The 20,959-nt window shown below is 38.8% G+C and overlaps 2 protein-coding genes across 2 annotated transcripts; one reads left to right on the forward strand and one right to left on the reverse strand.

The window, feature by feature from the left end:
* Positions 1-901: 901 nt before the first annotated feature.
* Positions 902-8,990, reverse strand: LOC121861850 (nuclear speckle splicing regulatory protein 1-like). Its single transcript, XM_042359744.1, has 5 exons — positions 8,871-8,990; positions 5,606-5,744; positions 3,840-4,001; positions 2,569-2,776; positions 902-1,966 (listed from the first exon to the last, which is right to left on the reverse strand). Exons 1-5 carry the CDS (start codon positions 8,891-8,893, stop codon positions 1,017-1,019), a joined length of 1,482 nt encoding a protein of 493 aa, XP_042215678.1. The 5' UTR covers positions 8,894-8,990; the 3' UTR covers positions 902-1,016.
* Positions 8,991-15,607: 6,617 nt separating this feature from the next.
* LOC121861852 (juvenile hormone esterase-like) lies at positions 15,608-20,719 on the forward strand. Its single transcript, XM_042359747.1, has 9 exons — positions 15,608-15,805; positions 16,996-17,142; positions 17,290-17,431; positions 17,701-17,886; positions 18,697-18,914; positions 19,061-19,211; positions 19,354-19,535; positions 19,854-20,007; positions 20,664-20,719. Exons 1-9 carry the CDS (start codon positions 15,608-15,610, stop codon positions 20,717-20,719), a joined length of 1,434 nt encoding a protein of 477 aa, XP_042215681.1.
* The last annotated feature ends 240 nt before the right edge of the window (positions 20,720-20,959 follow it).

The following is a 20,959-nucleotide window of genomic DNA, read 5'->3' on the forward strand; positions in this document are numbered from 1 at the left end:
CTGATTATATGATCAGAAATATGAGCATGGCAAATTCTTGATTCATATTTATAAAGTAACAAAGTATAGTACTGGTTAACAACCCTTTATCCGAAATTCAGAAAACCGAAAGTTTTTTGTGGAGCAATTTTTTTTTTTTTTTTTTTTTAGCCCATCCGGGCACAGGTCACTAACCCACATCTAGGCCTGGGGGTGAAAATGTAATAGTAATAATAATTATAATTATAATAATAATAATAATATAATGATAATACAGTAATAATAATAATTATTCATAGTAAATACAAATTTTAATAAAAAATACACAAAAATAAAATAAGAATGATAACAATAATAATAATAATAATAATAATAATATTAACAATAATACTGTAATAAAATAATAATAATAAATACAAGAATGAAAAAACATCAAAAGTGAGAAACACGACCTAGACCTATGAATTATTATTATTATATTTTAGCCCCCAGGCCCCAATGTGGGTCAGTGACCTGTACCTGGGTGGGCTGATTAAAAAAAAAAAAAAAAACTAACCATTCTGAAATCCGAAAAATTCCGAAAACCGAAATGCATCTGGTTCCAAGGATTTCGGATAAGGGATTGTCAACCTGTACCTGTAATGCCTTACACAGGAAGTAACCAAAAATAATCTGCAACATTATTACAGAGCTGAAGCTAATATATACTGTACCAGTTAGGTTAGCTTAGGATATAAGAAATATGTAGAAAAAACTAACTTTATCCTCAGTGCTTAAAAAACCCTTACTTAGGTTTCTCTGAATTAATAATAGTATGTACTATATCTCTTATCACCTTCAATTATCAAAAACATTTAAGAGCTGACTCTTGGATAACCATATTTATCAATGTAAAATTATCTAAATTATCATAAGTATTCCCTGAGTTTCAAAATTTTTATTTAAAACCATACAGAATTACATCATCAGTAACATATTGCTCACAACTTATTATTTCTTTCTCCCACACATTTCTTTCTGCCCTGTACTGCACTCAACTACCCCTGTGACTCTCTCTCAGCTTTTCTTTGATAAAAACGTTGAAGGGATTGCTCAAATTTTTCTCCAACAGTTCTCTTGGTGAAGAGTTTACGTATTCTGTCAAGTCTCTTCTCTTTTTCTTCTAACTCATTCTCTTTCTTTACTTTGACATTGCCTTCACTGGATACTTTATCATTATTGGTTTTATCTTTCTTCTCTTTATCATTTATGTTTTTCTTCTCTTTACCATTTATATCTTTCTTCTCTTTATCATTTATATTCTCCTTTGTATTGGCTTTATCCTTTCTATTTGGTGATCGTGGTTCTTCTTTCACCTTTACCCTATCTTTACTCTTAGACCTCTTTTGTGGAGAATCAGAGTGGCTGTCTCTTCTACGTTTTTCATCGCCTCGCCTGGAGTGAGGACTCCTTGATTTGCTGCGTCTGCGTTGTCTGTCTCGCGAACGTGATCTGTCCCTTCCTCTATGGTTCTTCTGGCGTTCTTTGGAGCGATCTCTTCCACGTTTTCTATCTCTTGATTTGTCCCCTCTATCTCTCTCTCTCCTCCTACCTGGGGACTGATGTCTTTCTCTCCCTCTATCACGATCTCGCTCTCTGTCTTTCCCCTTCACTTCCTCCTTTCTTTCGCCCATGGCTCTGTATTTGTCTCTCCTGTCTCTGTAAGATTCGACTCTTTCTTCGTCCTCAGAGTCTGAGCTCATCTTCCTCTGTTTCAAAGTCTTTGGTCTGCCTCTCATCTGTCGTTCTGGTGATTCACTCAAGTCTCGCTGTGTGCGATAGTGCTTCTGCCGCTTGGAATCTTCTCTTTTCTTTATAGTCTCAAATTCATTGCTACCTTCCTCTTCACTGTCTGGTTCCTTTTTTATTTCAAGGTCACCCATCCTTTGTTTGAACAGATGATTGTAAAACACACCAAAATTTTTATGTCTCATCACATCAATTTTTTCTGAAATGAAATGGAAAGGAAATGAATTAGTCTTGGTTATGTAAAGGGTAAATTCACAATACCTCTGAAAGTATTTGTAAGTTTAAAATTAACAAAAGAAATTCAGGTAATTTTGTTAATGAAGAATGTAAACAATAAGCAGTATGTGTACTACGATGCAAACCTGTACAGTATTATTTATATGCAAGCTGAAATTAATACCTTTTTTATCTATCAAAGACTATACAAGTACACAAAAAATAGGAAAGTGGCTGCCCTAAGCACAGAATAAAATGTGCTGTCGAACAGTGGCGCATTCTATTCAGGCTTCAGCAGAGTTTACAGATGCCAGATACTTCCAGATGCATAGTGTTACTAGATACTTCAATACATTTCATCACATGTACCAGAATATACATTTGAGGTACAACATGTTGATATCTTTATCAGCTATTGTTCACCATAAATGCACAGTAAATTTGAAATTCCACCACTGTAAAACTGTTTGGACCATCAGAGTGATTACTGAAAATTCGGTGGTCAACCTCCTAATTATCCGTACAGTTGACAGTTTCTTTGTATCACTCTCATCACACTTCATTCAGTAAGGATTTGCTTCTTACCTTCTCGCATCTCTTCCAACTTGGCCTCAACTTCAGCCTGCTTCAGTTCCTCCATCTTCTTGAGGTATGAAGCTGTGACAAATGATTCTTTATCAGCAAATTCTTCGCCCTCTTCATCTCTTTCCTTTTGGACTTTACGTTCTGTACGACGTTCATCTTCTAGCTTACGTTTTTCAGCGTGTTTTATGATGTTGTGGATGTATTTTGGCTGGAAATAGTTAAAACACATTAAGAAAAACAGGAACATAGTGTAATATTCCCGTAATCCATAGCAAATAAAAGTCTGCTAATTTTGATCCAATACTCTGAAACCATTCTTGAGAAATTAGCAAATTTCAAGGCTTATCAGCTTTTCTTAAAAATTTTTAGCATATTTTTCTTCATTTTTATGTCTTGTTCACTAACTCAGCTCAATTAAAATTCAAAAGATAAATAAAGGAGTGATCTTAAGATCTCATTTACGACCACATCTGGGACTCTGTGACTCATGGATTAATTATCCCACAAAGTATTGCAAACAGACTTATGGTAATACCCGTAACCCGTAGACAGTAATAGCAGGGACTAGTACAATAATTAATTATGCCTTCCCGCTAAAATTAAACATCCATGTTATAGTCTTGAAAAACCTTTGTGTTACTGAATTAAAGAATATCTTGACTACTCATGAGAAATGTCTTCGTGGATCTCAGACATATGAACATTTTCAAGTCTTCTGTAATACATCAATATTACTCAACCATACACACAAATGTACAGCATCTACTGTACTTAACAAAATTACATGGAAAGTAAACATAACTAGACACTATTCTCATTCACACCTTTTGTCCTGACTGACCTGGCTCACACTGGCTCCTACCTTCAACTTGTCAAGAAAATGCACTCTTATTGTCAGTGGTTCAATAAGTAAATACTGTATAGTACCAGGCTGGGAAGGTAAATATTGTGTCCGTAGTTGAGGTTATGCAGTACAGTATGGTACACTTAGGAACTCAAGGTTATACTGCCCATGTGACATTAGTAGCAAACCTCCATCTTCTCCATTCTCCCACCTTTATGCATACTTATGAATTTCTTTTTTATGAACCATATATTCCCCACTATCATCTTGTTCTCAACATAAACTTTCTATCAGTCTCTCTTCATCCTGTGTATTCCGAGTAATTCTCATCTCTCTACAACATTCTCTATTTCTCTATAGCTCTTGCACCTAAATCTCCAATTAATACGCTACTATATAACATTTTAGTAATAAATATAATTGTTACCTTTTTCTCTGCTGTCTGTTTCCTTGCAGCAGTTTCAGCATTTTTGGTGGCCTTCATCTTGTCATACACCTCGTCATACTGGAACACAGAAGCATCTTCCTCCAATGCCTCTCGTAGTAAGCGTTTCTGCAAGCTTTGCTGTCCTGAATTGCCAGCTGATTTCTGAAATACGATATCAATTCTTAAAAAGTAATGAAGAATATTTACAGAAAATATAAAAACATAAAGCATTTCTAGCAATTCAATCAGGGTAATTGGTGATTGCACATTCAGTGCTACTATAGAGTGCAATCTACAAATATATGTTTAGTCTATCCTAACCTTATATGACCTAACCTAACCAAACCTAACCTAAATATCTTGTAGAACCACATGCTATAGTAGCACTGCACATTCAGTGTAGTTGTGAGAGTGAAGAAAAGTGGACTCATTAACCCGTTACTGGTCAAGTTCGTAGATCTACGTATGTGAGTGGCATTCTCTGAGTGGTCTACTATTACATAGATCAATGAATTTGTGTCCTTAAAATTCCTGTGGTGTCTGAAATGGCCAGGAAGAATTAATATATTTAAAATATGAAAAATGGGAACCTCTCAAGACACATCAGCCTGTTTCAGCAACCTCTGCCCCTCCAAAACCCTCTTCAAAGTCAAATGATGCTATTAAGCAAGGTATGATAGGGAGAGTGAAGTGAGGTGGTCATGAGAGGAAGCTCAAGACTTTGTATACTGACCCTGCCACCACAACCTGCTCTCTCCTCACCACTACACCAACCTGCTCTCTCCTCACCACTACACCAACCTGCTCTCTCCTCACCACTACACCAACCTGCTCTCTCCTCACCACTTCTCAAGTTTGCTGCCCTAAACACAAGCTAACAAGAACACAGTTACATAAAAAAGTGTGCAAAGACATTAGTGTTGATGCAACAAGTGTGATTGTTCCACTGTGCTTGATGCCTTGCTTTGAGCAATATCATACCATCATCAACTACTAAACAGAAAAAAAAGAAATATTGTAAATATGTAAATACTTACTGTATATAATTATTGAAAAGATATTTATGTTTGCGGGGTTGTGCATGTGTGAATATTAATATGTACAGCCACGCCTCGACTTACGACAGGATTAGGGACACAAATCCAGGTCGTAAGTCGAATTGGTCGTAAGTCGAAAATGCGAAGATAATACATAGAAAATCTAAAATGGGTGTCTCTTTTTTTCTCAGCACCACAAAACTCTCACTTCTAAGCATACCAGCCATTTTAAATGGAATTACAAACGAAAATTTTGTCAGTACACAGCGCAATCACTAACGTCGGGACTCGAAATACGTTTGTGAAAAATATTTTATACGACCATGGCTGTCATATGTCCGTGTTGTTGTAAGTCGAATATGTCGTAAGTCAGGAGAGACTGTAGTCAATTCCACAACTGGCACATCATCAAGTAACTTTTAATTACATCTCAAAACATTTACACCTACACAGTAAATCAAATTGTTGACTTACCATCAAACAATAAGTCTCTACTGGTGGGGAGGGGGGGGGATGAGTCAACTGATGAATGATTCAAACACCATAAATTAATACAATTAGAAAAGAAAATTTGGCTATGACGTCTACTTATATTGAAAACAGTAATGGACTGCACATACAATACTCCTTGTGAAATTAAATTAAATAAATAATGCAGAAGGGGTACTTCATTAATCTACCAAAAACTGAGAGTTTTACAGCATCTACAGAATAAAACATTTTGGATACCTTAAGAGAGGCTTCCACCCAATTAAGAGGCGCCTCATCATCTTGTTCCAGCTCATCATCAGAGTCCAGCAGGGGATTGAGCTTCCTCGTGCCAAGGGGTTGAGGGCCTTTATTTTTATTTGGCAAAATTAAGCCATACCTGAAAACAATACAAGAAAATAAATAGAAGTTGGCCTTATTTCTGATAACAATACATTTTTAAATATACAATATTAATAACAAACAAATTAAAAGAAATATATTTGTTAAAGAAAACTAATAATGACAGAAATTCTTATCCTAAATTGTCCCACACTGTCAACTATTCTAACGATAACCAAGCTTAACCACGCCAAACCTAACCTAACCCCCATAGTAGCATTAGTGAGACAAATCTTCAAATGATCCAAAACAGGATACTTCATAGTACAGAATAAAGAATTCACTGTAATAAAATAACATAAGGAAATATCACAATACTGTACTGTACTCATTATCATTTTGAACTGTTTCTATAATCATACAGAACAGATACAGAACTGGAAGTGACTTGCATCTTAAGAGTCTACAAATGAGTTTCTACATACAGGACTTACACTACAGGGAATCCAAAGTGTGACTACATACACATGTAAATATCCACTACCATACTTTTGTTGGTTTGTAATATATTTCCCTTTCTCCCCTGAATAAATTTACTTTCCGTGCAGAAATACAAATGTACAGTACAATATCCATCAAAAAATTTGCTAACTGTTGTATACTGTATGCACTCACTCAAAAAATTTATTTGATGAAACTACCTAATACAAATTAAAGACTTCAAATGCCATATGCAGGTACTATTCAGTTATTTTCATCAAGTCGAGTTTTTTAGTATTTTTTATCTTTACTGAAATTTACTCACGGTCTTTACATCAGCTGAGCAAGGGTGATGGAGACACCATGTAATTTTTGTTAGATGGCAGACAAGATAACAAATATAATTTAACCTAATGTAACAGTCTTAAATTACTGTATTGGTCACATTATAGTCAGTTTGTTTTGGTAAAGTTCGTTAAATGAAGTTTAGAACTTGTTTCAAATTGCTGGCTGCAGAAATATATAAATGTCAGTAATGCTTGAATTTTTTAATAAAGATATAGTATTTTATCACTGAAAATGTCTGATTTTTGCAACAATGAACCAGTGACACTATCAAACTTTGGTTCATTCCTGTCAAAACCAAACATACAGGTACTTGAATTTTTTATTTTATTTACCATGCTGAGGGAAGGAGGCCAGCGGCCTGTGTAGGATCCCACCATTGTTCTTGATGATTTTGTTAAAGGCTATTTTGAAGCCCAACACTGTTCATGATTCCACAGCTTGGGCTGGTAGATCATTCCATAGGTTAGTTTTGATTCATCAGACCACACATAGCGCATGGAAGCAATGACACAATAGTCTTAAGCCTAAAGGTAAGTTTTATTGATTTGGTAATATTTGTTGATTAAAAGTCACCTAATGGGATAACTTGACCAAAATGGAGTTAATATTTAGTAGTTGCCAGCACCTAACTGAATATTGAGTACAGTAATATGGGGATAGAGAAAAAAACTATTTATTAAAAAAAATTTTTATTCTATAACGTTTCCGTCGAAAATTTATAGTTTTTGAGTTATTTTAATTTATATTTTATAATATTTGGGCATGCAACAAGTGTTGATATGACGTAATACGCGTGCGCTAATCAACACGACTCCATTCACGGCCAGTTGGAAGACGGCATCTGTGTGAGATGGATGTACATTGGCTGGCTGGTGCATTATTCAGCACATTTTGGACAATAAAGCAGCAGCTGTTGTCATTTTTATTGCTCAGATGTAATTCAGTGTCAGCACCGTGCAGATCGCCTGTGGTAGGAGACGGACACTGACGAAGACACCACTTCCTCATTCAACGTCGCATCACTCTATCTTCCTGTATCTCTTGCTTAGGTAAATTTCTTACACACTAGGGGTTAGGTTAGGTTAAGTTGGTAAGGTCAGGCTAATTTTTTTTTTAGGTTTTTACATTGTTTGACCTTCCACTTTTTTCAATATCTTAACTACTGCTCATTTCCAATGGCAATGAAGATCATGTTTGTATTTAAAACGATGATTTACACTTAAAAACCCATTTTCAAAATAGGTGGTGGCAACTACTAAATATTTACCCAAAAGAGTCTCTGATCTTCATGCTGTGGCATAATTACCCATTTTGGTGCAAAAGGCTGACAACAGCAATGGCTGAAATTAAGATATTTTGAAATTTTATTCACTGAAGAATTTGGTAAAGGTGTAGAAGAGGGTGACCACCACAAGGAATTGTTCGAATTGGTTGAAATTTTTTCTGCACACTAATACTGTATTATGATATTAAACACATAAATGGAAACGACAATGCATAGAACTAATAGAACCTGACCTAACATACCCAACCTATGGGTTTGTTACGTCAGGTTCTATTAGGTTCTACGCATTATCGTGTTAATTTATGTGTTAACAGCTTACCTTAATACTGACGTTGATATACATCAGTAATGGCGAGGAGGAATACGTGGAAGCATTCACCATCATTTAGGAAACGTCTCTTGAAAAGGGATTCAGCGAAAACAACAAAAATGGCGCCGGGAGAATTGTGAAGCAGGATAGAGTAAATAAAAAAAAATCCTAAAAAATACTTAAAATTATAATAGAAAGTTGTCTCTTTTTTTAATATACTTAAAATCATCAAAACAATACGTATAGCAAAAATCAAGAAAATCAACAAACAACTTCTGGTGGTCACCCTTTTCTACACCCTTAACAAGATTTCTTCCTTGAATATATTTGTAGTCTGCAGGCCTAGTGCTAGAATTGAGGACTAACAATTTCCAATTTCCTACTCTGAAAATGGCTTGTCACGGAGGCTTGTAGGAAGTAAACCCTTGCCTCTACACACTACAGTACATTGAAATTAAGACACCATCACTAAACTATGCCTAATTTTAATACATAGGAACCACTGGACATTACCTAACCTCAGTTCATTCCCGTTAAAATCATCCATTATACAGTAATGGCATCTTTAAATACATAAGACCTTAGTTAACATAAGAGTATCAAGGTAAATTAGTCAAAAACCAAGAGTGATCAAGAGGACTAACCTCAAATCTACGAAGAAAGGATTTATACTTAAACACACACTATCGTTGATATTACCTAGATATAAAGTAGGATTACATGGATAAATCAAGTACTTGAAAGAATGATATATTACGTACTGTTTACCGTCGCCAGCAGCCATCAGGGATCCAGTGGCAGTGGGTAGCCAAGCTCACCTAAACATAAACAAACACAGACGGTGGAGGGGGTACGGGCTGGCTCCTGTGGCTATGATCATGCAACGTTGACAGAACGATTAATGATCCAAGTGCCAGGTATACAAGTCCTGAATCAGTTAATAAGAATTTTAAATGTAATAATGTTAATTAGGTTCGTTTTAGTATAGGTTGTTACTCTTGAAACTGAATGTCCCAATCACCCCAGACTAACCTATTAATGCCATTCCTCCTTGGCTGGATATATCAGTTCCTATTAATTACATTCCTGTTGGTAGTAAGCAAATGTTAAACACCGATGTGGTGAGATGTGTCACACTAGAAACTATTAACAGACACATAGAGAGTATTAAATCAAGTGAATGTTATGCTTTTACTGATGGTTCTGTGCAGACAAACACAGGTAGAACAGGCTGTGCAATTGTAATATATAAAGAAAAAAAGATGATAGTGTCAAACAAACAAAGGCTGAACAACTGGGCCAGCACAACACAAACTGAACTAACTGGAATCTACTTAGCCACAGACTACCTCAAAGAAAATGGAGGTGGGGTGATATTCTGTGATTCTCAAAGTGCTTTGGAATCAATGAACAGCCCGTCAGGCTCTATGTCTAAAGTTGCATGTGATATTAAAAGGAATGTGATAACTGCCAATGAGAACAACTTTCGTATCGAATTTGTGTGGATTCCGTCCCATGTTGGAATCAGGTATCATGACCGTGCTGATAGACTGGCCAATGAGGCATGTAAGAAAGAAAATGTTGACCGTGACCTTGGCCTGTCCAATGCTGTAATTAAAAACATTCAAGTCAGAATCATGAACTCTGATCTAGAAGAAGTGAGAAATGCAGAGAGACCTGACAGTTGTAGCATTAGTAAATATGACAAATTTTGTGACAAGAGGTACCGGTATGGCCAGCATAAGGACAGAACCAGACAATGTGATGTAGTCGTGGCCAGAATTAGATTAGGATACAGACACATCTGGCAAATTAGTAACACTGTACCCATACCGGAACACTCAGCATGTAAACTTTGTGATAAACCTCTAAAGCAGTGGTTCTCAACCTTGTTTGCCCCATGCACCCCTTTCACCATATGTCAGAATGTCATTCCCCCCTCCTTTCCAAGATTGTCTGCCTCAAAAAGTGCATTCCAAATAATATGCATATAATACTGAAAATCCTTTATTTTTTTCCATATTAGTATCAGTTCCCCCCCCCTGGTTGAGAACCCCTGGGGTATGAGATGTTTGGTTCACACTCAGGATGGAATGGAGAAAGGAAACTCACAATGTGCTCTCTATATACATGTTGTATTGGATGTACAATGCAGCTTGGTGCTGGGTCATAGGCTCGCCAGCGGGAGAGAGGACCGCCAGGCAGGCGGAGGAGCGAGGAAGGCCGCCAGGCAGGCGGAGGAGGAGGTGTTGCTGGCTGGTTGGTGTAGGTAGAAAGAGAGAGATCACCACGAGGTCAGGTCTTAAATAGCGGGGGTAGGCGTGGCTTAGCAGTTGACCCCCGCTCCGTGGTGTATGGCGGCGCTGGTTGACCCAGACCACGAGGCATACACTGGGGAATTGGTGGGGTCGGCTAGGCAGCGACAAACAGCGTTTGTAGGGGAGAATTCCATACAACCCTGCTCTAAAGCATACACTTGAACACTATATTATTGAATGTGACACTGTTAAAGACTTCAGGCCACCTGACTTATTGTATCTTGAACTATGTAATTACTACATTGAATCAGGGGTGCTTGAGGACATTCTTGCTGTTTATCCCAAATTTGCTAGCCCACACTGATTAGTCTTCAATTAGAATATGACTTCAATGTATGTGATCCATTGACCTATATATACTGCTAATGAATATGATGTATTTCCTTCTTTGTGTACGAACCTCTGTCCTGTATGGCAGTGAAGAGTGACATTACCCACATGAATCTGACCTACGTATATGTATGTATGTGTGTGTATGTGTGTATGTATATGTGTATATATGTGTATATGTATATATGTATATGTATATATATGTGCATGTGTGTGTATATATATGTATATGTACTGTCAATGAATATGATGCATCTCTTTGTGTACGAACCTCTGTCCTGCATGGCAGTGAACAGTGACATTACCCACATGAATCTGACCTCTATACATTTATAGCTGTTAATGAATATGATGTATTTCTTTGTGCATGAACCTCTGTCCTGCGTGGCAGTGAGAAGTGATACCACCCTCAGTGTCAAGACCTGACTGAATTACTCAGAATAGGCAAACTGTACTACAAGCTTTGCCAATAAATTTGTTAAACTAAAAAAAACCCCGCAAAATAACGTAATTAAACGAAGCCAAAACAAACCTGGCATTCAGCATCACATAGCCGAAGTTTGTGTTAAGTTTAAGAAGTCGGCATCACTAAAGATGAAAAAAAAGGGGGGATTTTAATTTATAACGCAATATGTGTGTGTGTCTTTATATGTGTATGTGTAGTGAACTCTTGGAACAATTTGCCAGAGAGTGTTTTGACGACACCGTGTGTGAGCTATTACAAGACCAGGAGACTTGACCAACACTGGAGCAGGTTCAGACCGTTCAGATACATTCAAGAGCCAGTGCATGCCCATTATTTGCCAACAATGCGAGACGTGACCGACCGCCCAAGCGGCTAACGAGCCGATCAGTAGCGAAGAGGATAAAAGTAAAAAGTAAGTAAAAGTGTGTGTGTGTGTGTGTGTGTGTGTGTGTGTGTGTGTGTGTGTTGGAAGTGGAATAAAGGAAAGAAAGGAGGATATAAGGATATAAGGAAGGAAGGAATGAGGGGAGGGGGGATAGAGGGAAGGAAGTAAGGGAGGATAAAGGAGAGATCACAAGGAAAGGAGGATAGAAAGAAGGAAGGAACGAAATAATAAGCGGAAAAGGGGAAGAGCAAAGTGAAGAAAGGTAGGAACAGATAAAGGAAAAATAGAAGGAATAAGGTATGGATAGAAGGGAGGAGAAAGAGGTGGAGGGAATGGAAGAAGAAAGAATAACGGGAAGGAAAATATGAAGGTAGGAGAAAATAAAAAAAGGAAAGAGTGAAACATTAATGTAAAGGAAAAAGAATGAGGAGAGGAGTGCAAGAGAGGGAGAGAAAAAATGAGTGAACGAAGGAAGGAATGGGTTACATTGGGAAAAGAAGGAGGAGGGAAATGAAGAAATATTAGCGAAAGAGAGTTTAAGAAAGGAAAAGAAAAAACACAGTGACACAAACAAATACGTCTCGTACATTCACACGCATACACGCCATACTTGTATGTTTAGAAAAGCAGTTCATAGAATTACTCCAGCAATTTAGAGACTCATTCCAGCAACCACAGAGGAAAAAAATAGTTTATTTCTTTCATAATCATTTTTCTTTTAATCTGGAATATTATTTGAAATCACTTGGTCTGTGATGTACGGTTGCGGCTAAAATTAACTCGACACATACAAAGATTCTTTAAATTTTGCTCGAGACTTGACATTTGACATTTATTTTCACTATGAAAAGTAATTTTGCAGTTATGGTACTTCATTACAAAATATTTATAGATGTTTACCATTGAAATAAAAAAAAATATTGCCGTGTTGATATACTGCGATTAACTCGAACTGTGTTTATACCCTGTACCTCACGTACAAGACTCGAGTAAAAGTCACGGCCTCAGAACTATTTCAGAAACAAGTTCAATACTGACTGAATAGTTTGTTATTTTCACCTGTTACTGTTTTCCTCGAGAACTTACGAAAGTTCAACAATTTTATCTGACCAATCGACACAAGCAGAGGGTGTTCAGCCCACTCACACTCTCACACAGGCTGGTGAGTTCAGGTCGAACCTAAGGGCAGCTCTGGGTTAATACTTTAATTTTTTTTACTTTTGTCTATTTTTTTGTTTTACTTTTGTCCTCTTCACCATTCATCGGCTCGTTATCTGCTTGGGTGGTCGGTCACGTCTCAGTTACGGACTGTTGGCAACTTTGACAAGTACTGTACTGGGCATAAGCAACTTGTTTGGGGCAACTGGTAAGTATAGGCATATCAGGTGAGCTATGTCATGCAACTTGCCTCCTTTGTCCTCGTGATTTTTTTTGTATTTAAGAGTTTTTGAACTGATATGTTGTTTCTAAGTTCCTCTATAATCTATGAATTAAAAGAATGCATACGAGAAATCTCGCCTGGACATATTCTTACCCAACCGATCATTTATTTCTTGATTGTCAGCATTGTACTTCATTGCAACTTCTTACCTCCTGTGTGTTAGTCCGCCTGGGTGTCTGATACTGCACTGTACCTCTACAACTATTACAGACATAATATTACTCATTTTACTGAATATTAACTTTCTATAAAATCTATTAAAAGAGCTCCACTGTATATGTCACTGCTGCATTATAACTACTACAGTATATCACCAGGATACTATATTTCCGAATGGTACATCTACCACAGCATTTTTAAGTTTATCTGTAATGTCTTTCTCCACCATGTGAATGTCTTTGTTACTGTACATTGAAAATAAAATTCCCGAGGTTTAATGTATGAGGTGTTGAAGTGATTTTTGGGCATTATAATGACAAATGTGAGATATAACTACGTTTTTCCAATGCTGGTATTTTTCCGGATTCTCGTGAAATTTAGATGCTCTGGGAAAATTTGGGCATGTGGAGTCTAAGAAAATAGATGAGACTGTGGGGGTACGAGATATTTCTCCTCCATCCTGTGTGAGTGCGTCACTCCGGGGTCACCATTTGTGGGGGTACGAGATATTTCTCCTCCATCCTGTGTGAGTGCGTCACTTCGGGGTCACCATTTGTGGGGTACATGATATTGGTTCACACTCAGGATGGGATGGAGAAAGGAAACTCACAATGTGCTCTCTGTATACATATTGTATTGGATGTACAATGCAGCTTGGTGCTGGGAAGGCAGCATGGTTTCAAGCATTGAGTAGGGAGAGCTGGTTGGTGAGGGTGACCAGAGGAGGACCAGCTTGTGGGTCGCCATGGTCGCCGGCTGGAGCAGGAGCCGGCAGGCAGGAGCGGAGGAGGAGGTTGTGTCGCTGGTGGCTGTAGGTAGAAAGAGGTAGGTCACCACGAGGTGAGGTCTTATATAGCAGGGGTAGGCGTGGCTTAATAGTTGACCTCAGTCATGTAAGGCGGCGCTGGTTGCTGACCTTGGACACGAGGGCAGGCTGGTGAATTCGTGGGTCAGCTAGTCAGCGACACACGGCGTTTGTAGGGGAGGAATCCACTACAATACTCCCCCTTCCTTCCAGGCGGTGTAGGAGACTTGTTGTCTGCAGGGTTGTATGTCACATGTGAGACAACGGCGAGGGTTTGGATGAGTCGGCCGCTAGGGGAGACAACTTTGTCTAGATACACGAGATGTGTGGGAGAAGAGAGGGAGAAAGAGGGTTGTGGAGGCGATGAATGTTGTGCTTCTCTCGCAGCAGGTACAGAGTCCTCAGATGTGCCTGCTGGGGTGTGTGGGTCTGGGTCAGGAGCAGGGGCTGCGTCAGGAAGAGGGTCCATGACAGCAGCAGGGTTCACGACAGCAGCAGGGTGCAGGACAGTAGCAGGGAGTACCTGAGGGAGAGAAGAGGGGTGTGTGGGGCCGCATCAGGAGCAGGGGCTGCCAGGCAGGAGCGGAGGAGGGTCCAGGACAGTGGCAGGGGGTACTGCTGGGCCGGGGGCGGCGTCTGAGGCAGGACGGGTGTGCTGGGGTCGGTAGGACATGGTGCTTGGGGCAGGAAGAGGAGCTGGTGTCTGCTTAGAGAAGCAGTGCTGCTCTAGGGTGTCTAACCTGCAGTGTAGAGACAGTAGCTGTAGAGCCGATGAGAGCTGCCTCTGTGTGGATAAGCCAGTCTTCCATGTTGCTTGAAGACTGGGTTTCTCCTCCAGAGTGCGTGATCAGTTTCTCCTCCATCCTGTGTGAGTGCGTCACTCCGGGGTCACCATTTGTGGGGTACGTGATATTGGTTCACACTCAGGATGGGATGGAGAAAGGAAACTCACAATGTGCTCTCTGTATACATATTGTATTGGATGTACAATGCAGCTTGGTGCTGGGAAGGCAGCATGGTTACAAGCGTTGAGTAGGGAGAGCTGGTTGGTGAGGGTGACCAGAGGAGGACCAGCTTGTGGGTCGCCATGGTCGCCGGCTGGAGTGGGAGCCGGCAGGCAGGAGCGGAGGAGGAGGTTGTGTTGCTGGTGGCTGTAGGTAGAAAGAGGTAGGTCACCACGAGGTGAGGTCTTATATAGCAGGGGTAGGCGTGGCTTAATAGTTGACCTCAGTCATGTAAGGTGGCGCTGGTTGCTGACCTTGGACACGAGGGCAGGCTGGTGAATTCGTGGGTCGGCTAGTCAGCGACACACGGCTTTTGTAGGGGAGGAATCCACTATAAGATCAATTGCATCAAGATGTGCAGAAACCTAAATGTGGAGGGGAGGAGAGCCTGGGATAGGCCAAGAATGACTTGAGGAGGGATTGTCATATAAAAATAATTAGATGATTTTAAATGAGTAGGTAAAAATAAGGAAAAAATTGAAATCTCCAGATATCTGCATCTTTATTACTTCATCTCAGGAAATTAATGGAATTGTGTCCATATGTGTGGCAGGACTAACCTTGCATCTCTGTAGTGGTCCAGCAGCAACATGCAAGCATTGTTGACCATACTGGCAGTGGCAGTGAGGGTGGAGATGTGCAACCATCTTAATGCCACATCAGTAGAGCTGTACATCAGCCAAGGCCGTATCTCAGGGGAACAGAAGCACACTGATGATGGTCATGTCTACTACGCCTTCAAGGGGATACCTTATGCCCAGCCGCCTGTTGGGGAGCTCAGGTTCAGGGTAGGTACTAACTTACTGACTGTTTTACTTATCCACTTGTAGTTCACTAGCCAGTTGGGACTTGGGAGGTTGTTCTCCATAAAAAGTTGAGGAATTATTCCTCAATTCTCCACGATGAAACTCAAGCTGTGACTAATATTACAAGTACTGTACAGTATGATGAAAAGTATTCTACCAGATACAATATTAATATTCAAGTCACATAAACAGCCCGACAACGTATAAAATATTTGAGGACCGAAATAATATTTGAATTTTATAATAAGTCATTTCTTTTACAACGCGTGTTTTGTCAACGCGAATTGGCTATAACACGATTGATGAATAGAAGAACAATATTTGTAAAACGCAAACGCGTGTTGGCTGTAACGCGATTCCACTCAAACGTTTTAAGTGTACTGTCGCGGGGTTATGCAGTGTTTACAGTTTACGTTCGACATCACATGTTCAATTGATTCATGTGTTTTGTGATAGGAACAATATAAATTTCATCCATTTTTTGCAAATTTAGCTGTTCCCATAAATACTGCATGAAAAAAATAAATAAAAATAATGTTTCGCAGTGCGGACTAATAGCGTTTTACACCTGCGCTCTCTGTTTCCATCACATGATCAGTTGAAACACGTGGGTTGTTTTGAAGCGTCCTCAGTGATTTTTGCTTACTATTTCTCCAATTTTGTGGTATTAACTGTGAATATGGAAAAGAAGAATATCTCCAAAAAGCGTTCTAGTGATCGCATTCCCGGCGGTGATCATAAAAGAAAGGCTATAACACTTGAAGAGAAGCTTGATGTTATCAACCTCAAAATCACCCTTCTCCCCCATCAAGTTATATTCATATTTTTTCAAGGTAAAGTGTTACATTTACTGTATGATTTCATTATTAGATATGAATGTAACAATTATTTAGACTGTGCTATCCTTTGTGCTAGGCTAACTACTAAATTTTTTCGATTTCGAGTAATCTGCACCTAACCCTATTTTCTCCATAAGCCCTGTTATTTCTATTGTGCGAATTTCTACAACGCTAGGTTCTACAAGAACACAACTCTCGCATTGTAGCAGAACTGACTGTATCCCTTTTTTGTCAGATTGTTAGTTTGCAAAATATGTTCCATTGTAGAATTACGTCTACTGCCCAAAACAAAAAATAAGCAAAGAATATATTGGCGTGACTATTTTCCCTCAGGACCCTGTACCCCTGGAGCAATGGTCTGGTGTCAGGGATGGGTCAAAGTCACCACCCAAGTGTCCTCAGGTTCCCTTTTCATTTAATGCCTCCCATGAGGTAGAGGGCAAGGAAGACTGTCTGTACCTCAATGTGTTTACTCCACAGGTGAGTTTTTTCTTGGAAACGTCTCAATTTTCATTCTTCCATGACACAGTATTTGTAATGAATATACTGTACTGTAAAGCTCAGTGTAGGAAATTTGATGGTTTTGGTGGCATTTGTTCACTACATACACATCTTCTTTTCTTGTAGTTTGAGACAGCGAGTTTGCCTGTGATGGTGTTGATCCATGGCGGCGCCTTCCTTGCAGGGGACATGGCCTTTTTCCACCCTATGCCACTTATCACCCGGGGCGTGATAGTTGTCACCATCCACTACCGCCTTGGTGTGCTCGGTCAGTAATGTTTCTACATACTGTATATCCTGTATATAATCTCAAATAACCAGTTGTAGACAGAATTTCATAATGCTCACAATAAAAGTTCTTAGATATAACTGTAACTGTAGCAAGTACAGATACAGGCTGATCAGTGGTGAAGAAACTAAAGTAAAGTAAAGGAAAGTAATAATTCACATTTCATAGTTATTCAGATGATTGAATTGTTTTTTAGGAAAAAAAATATTCATAACAACACTATAATCTGGAGAAATGCGTCTCTTCAGGTTTTCTTTCCACGGAGGATGAGGTACTACCAGGAAACCTGGGGCTAAAGGATCAGACACTGGCCCTCCAGTGGGTGCAGAACAACATCATGTACTTAGGGGGAGACCCAAATAGGGTTACTATCTTTGGCGGGAATACTGGAGCTGCCTCCGTCCACTTCCAAATGCTGACCCCTTTTGCCAAGGGTAAGTAGCCCCCCCTCTAGGTAGAAATATTGTACATACCATAAATTATTTAACTGTAGTCAGGAGATGAAACTGTTTTCTGTGGTACAGTATTGCATTTCTTCTATAATATAATTAACAATATTCTTGCTCTTATTTAAATTATGGCATTGTATATAAGTTTGATAAAAACTTTTGCACCTCCAGATGTTGTCACCTTAGGCAACCACCTACTTGCAGAGCCCTTGTGAAAAGTGCCGACCTGTGTGTAAGCTCCTCTATAACATTCCCATAGATTGGTTAACACACTGTAGAAAGGGGACTCTGAATTTCAAGAAGTTAGAGATAATGGGAACATGTTTCACCATTGTAAATGTCTGAACTGTATAAGTAATGTTTGCAAATCATCTATTAATTGTTTCATAGTTCATTTAAGGTAAATTGTCATTGGTGAAGTAATTATCATTTACTGCCCTTCCTTTTTCTTTCCCCACTCCCCAGTCTTTGATATTCCATACCTGTTTGTCTCTTTGTGAGACTACCACATCTTGGCATTTCAGTACTTGTATACCGTATTTGTGAGAATATCTTGTATGTTACTGTGGTGTCTAAGTTAATGAAGGGACCTAATCAGTACAGAAAATTACAGTACCAAGTCTGTACACTTAGTGGGGCAGGCAGTGTGTGTTCCTGTGACCCGGGATTAGAAGAAGATCCTAATTATTTACTTCCTATTAAGCTTCATGTCCAAATCCACAAATAGTATCCTGAATAATCCATCCATTTGCTGAACATGTAAACACTTATAACAGTTATATTTTCTCTCCTTAGGTCTATTCTCACGGGCTATCATGCAGTCTGGGTCAGCATTGGCTCCCTGGGCAATGTGGAGAAAGCACAAGGAAGTAGCTGAGAGTATCGGATATATGTTCAACTGTAACATTTCCACCTTGCCAGACATAAACTCTGCCAAAAATAGTGTCAGACTTTTGCAGTGTTTACAAAAGGTCTCAATTAAGCACCTTATACCAGCTATTAATAAGTTTCATGTAAGTGTTGAGCCGTGGTAATTTACTTTCTTGTTCTGTAACTAAAGTTTTATTTGAGCCATGGTATACCCGGTAATATGAAATAATAACCTCTGCAAATGAATTATGTAAATCAGAAGACACAGGCAGCTTTTCTTATTCTCCAGGTGTTTATTAATCTGCCATTGATAATGACACCCCGAGTGGATGGGAACTACCTGCCTGAAGATCCAGCATTGCTCATGATGAAGGGAAAGTTTCACCAAGTGGACATCATGACTGGTATCAATACACATGATGGAGCTATCATAACACAAGGTGACCTTTTTTTTAATTATTCTCAGTTAGGTCAGTATTATGATTGAAACTTTTCTCACAGCCAGAAACTAAACACATTCATTTTCACACAGAACAGCTAATGTGTCCAGACTCTTAATCCATTTTCCTCCTTCATCCACAGTCTTATATGGTATCCCAAAAGAGCGATTAAAATTTCTACAGAACTTCAACACTCTTGGCCCAAAAGGAGTCATGGCCTTCCAAGAGGGAGATGAGTTTCCACTTTTCCTGACCCATTTGGCATTTCAGTGTTATGTGGGCGGCATCCACATCAGGGAGGAGGACGAACCATCAATTACACAGGTGGGTGGGAAGATAAAGTATACCATTCCCAGGTGAGGTCTGGCCATAAGATATCCTGTCCTTACCAGTCACTGCTCTTTTAGTTCCCCCAAGTTATGAGGAACTATGCACAGTAGACATAAACTGGAGGGGGTGGAAGCCTCTTTGAATTAATTTGTTAAAGTTTAGAAATATTGATTTTCTTTTAAGGCTTTATTCTTAGCAACATTTAATAATGTACGATATTTAAATAAGACTTATGGTAATTCTTCTAGCTCACTTTATATAATGGTCACATTACTAACATTAACACCCACCCCCAAACCTGTACTTCAACAGTTACTCACTGACCGTTTATTTGCTGTGAGCAATGATGAGACATGGCGGTTAGCTGAAATGGGCCTGACCAATAAGAGTGTGTTTTCCTATGAGTTCAAGTATCGTGGAAAACATTCCTTCCACCACATCACCAACTTCACTGTCAAAGAAAACTGTGAGTACAGAGGTTAAACAGGATTTGTAGCCTTTGTTATTCCGACTCCCATATGTTTAGGGATTAAGGATTTACTAAAATATCATCCATTTAACTTTATTAGATGGTGAATCAACCCTTTGGTATATTTGCATGAAGCCAATAAGGTGGCGTGATCCACTAGCTGCTGAATGCTAAGAAACAAATCACCATTTCCCCAATTTCATGGCAGGAAAAGCTTATATTGTATGGAGTGAAAAAGTAGTATGGTTTATCTAACTAATTACAGTCAATCCTCAAAATACACTTATTTTTTGTACACAGTGTGGATTTGCCTATATTGTACCGTACTAAGATTTTGCATGTCCATCACTTAGGCTCGAGAAGTGCACTCCTTTTGTTTTGCATGTGTATTAATAATTATACCTGTAGTATGAAGTAAATCTAAGTTAAAATAGTGATTTTTTTTCCACACAGTAGAGGTAGCCACAGGTTTGTATTTTGCAGTTTAAGGGTTAATATAATTGAAAAGGAATTAAAGTGTACAATACAATGGCTGCACATCTATGTGCTTGTCATTATGGACCATACACCTTACAGCCATTTCACATGGCAAATAATTTTTTGTAATGATAACCAGCTTTATCTGATTTTGATTCCAATTTCTGTGTTACCAGCTGAATATAGTACTCAATACACATTCACCTTTATCACTGTATACCAACAAAACTAAGTTCACTGGTAACTATTATACAGTAGTTAACTTTAATGTACTTTCATATTTCTAAAAATTGTTTTATCATGAAATATAGATCTGTCCTATGTTCACTTGAGCAATACATACTGTACACTACATAGCAAGCATATTATAAGTGGATGTAAGACTGATTTACAAACAGTATAAAACACCTCCTTCATTCTGGGTCGTCAGGGGTTAGTCATGGAGATGAGTTCCAGTACCTGACCTGCTTAC

The sequence above is a fragment of the Homarus americanus genome, unplaced genomic scaffold, assembly GCF_018991925.1.
Source record: "Homarus americanus isolate GMGI-L3 unplaced genomic scaffold, GMGI_Hamer_2.0 scaffold25563, whole genome shotgun sequence".
Lineage (NCBI taxonomy): Eukaryota > Metazoa > Arthropoda > Malacostraca > Decapoda > Nephropidae > Homarus > Homarus americanus.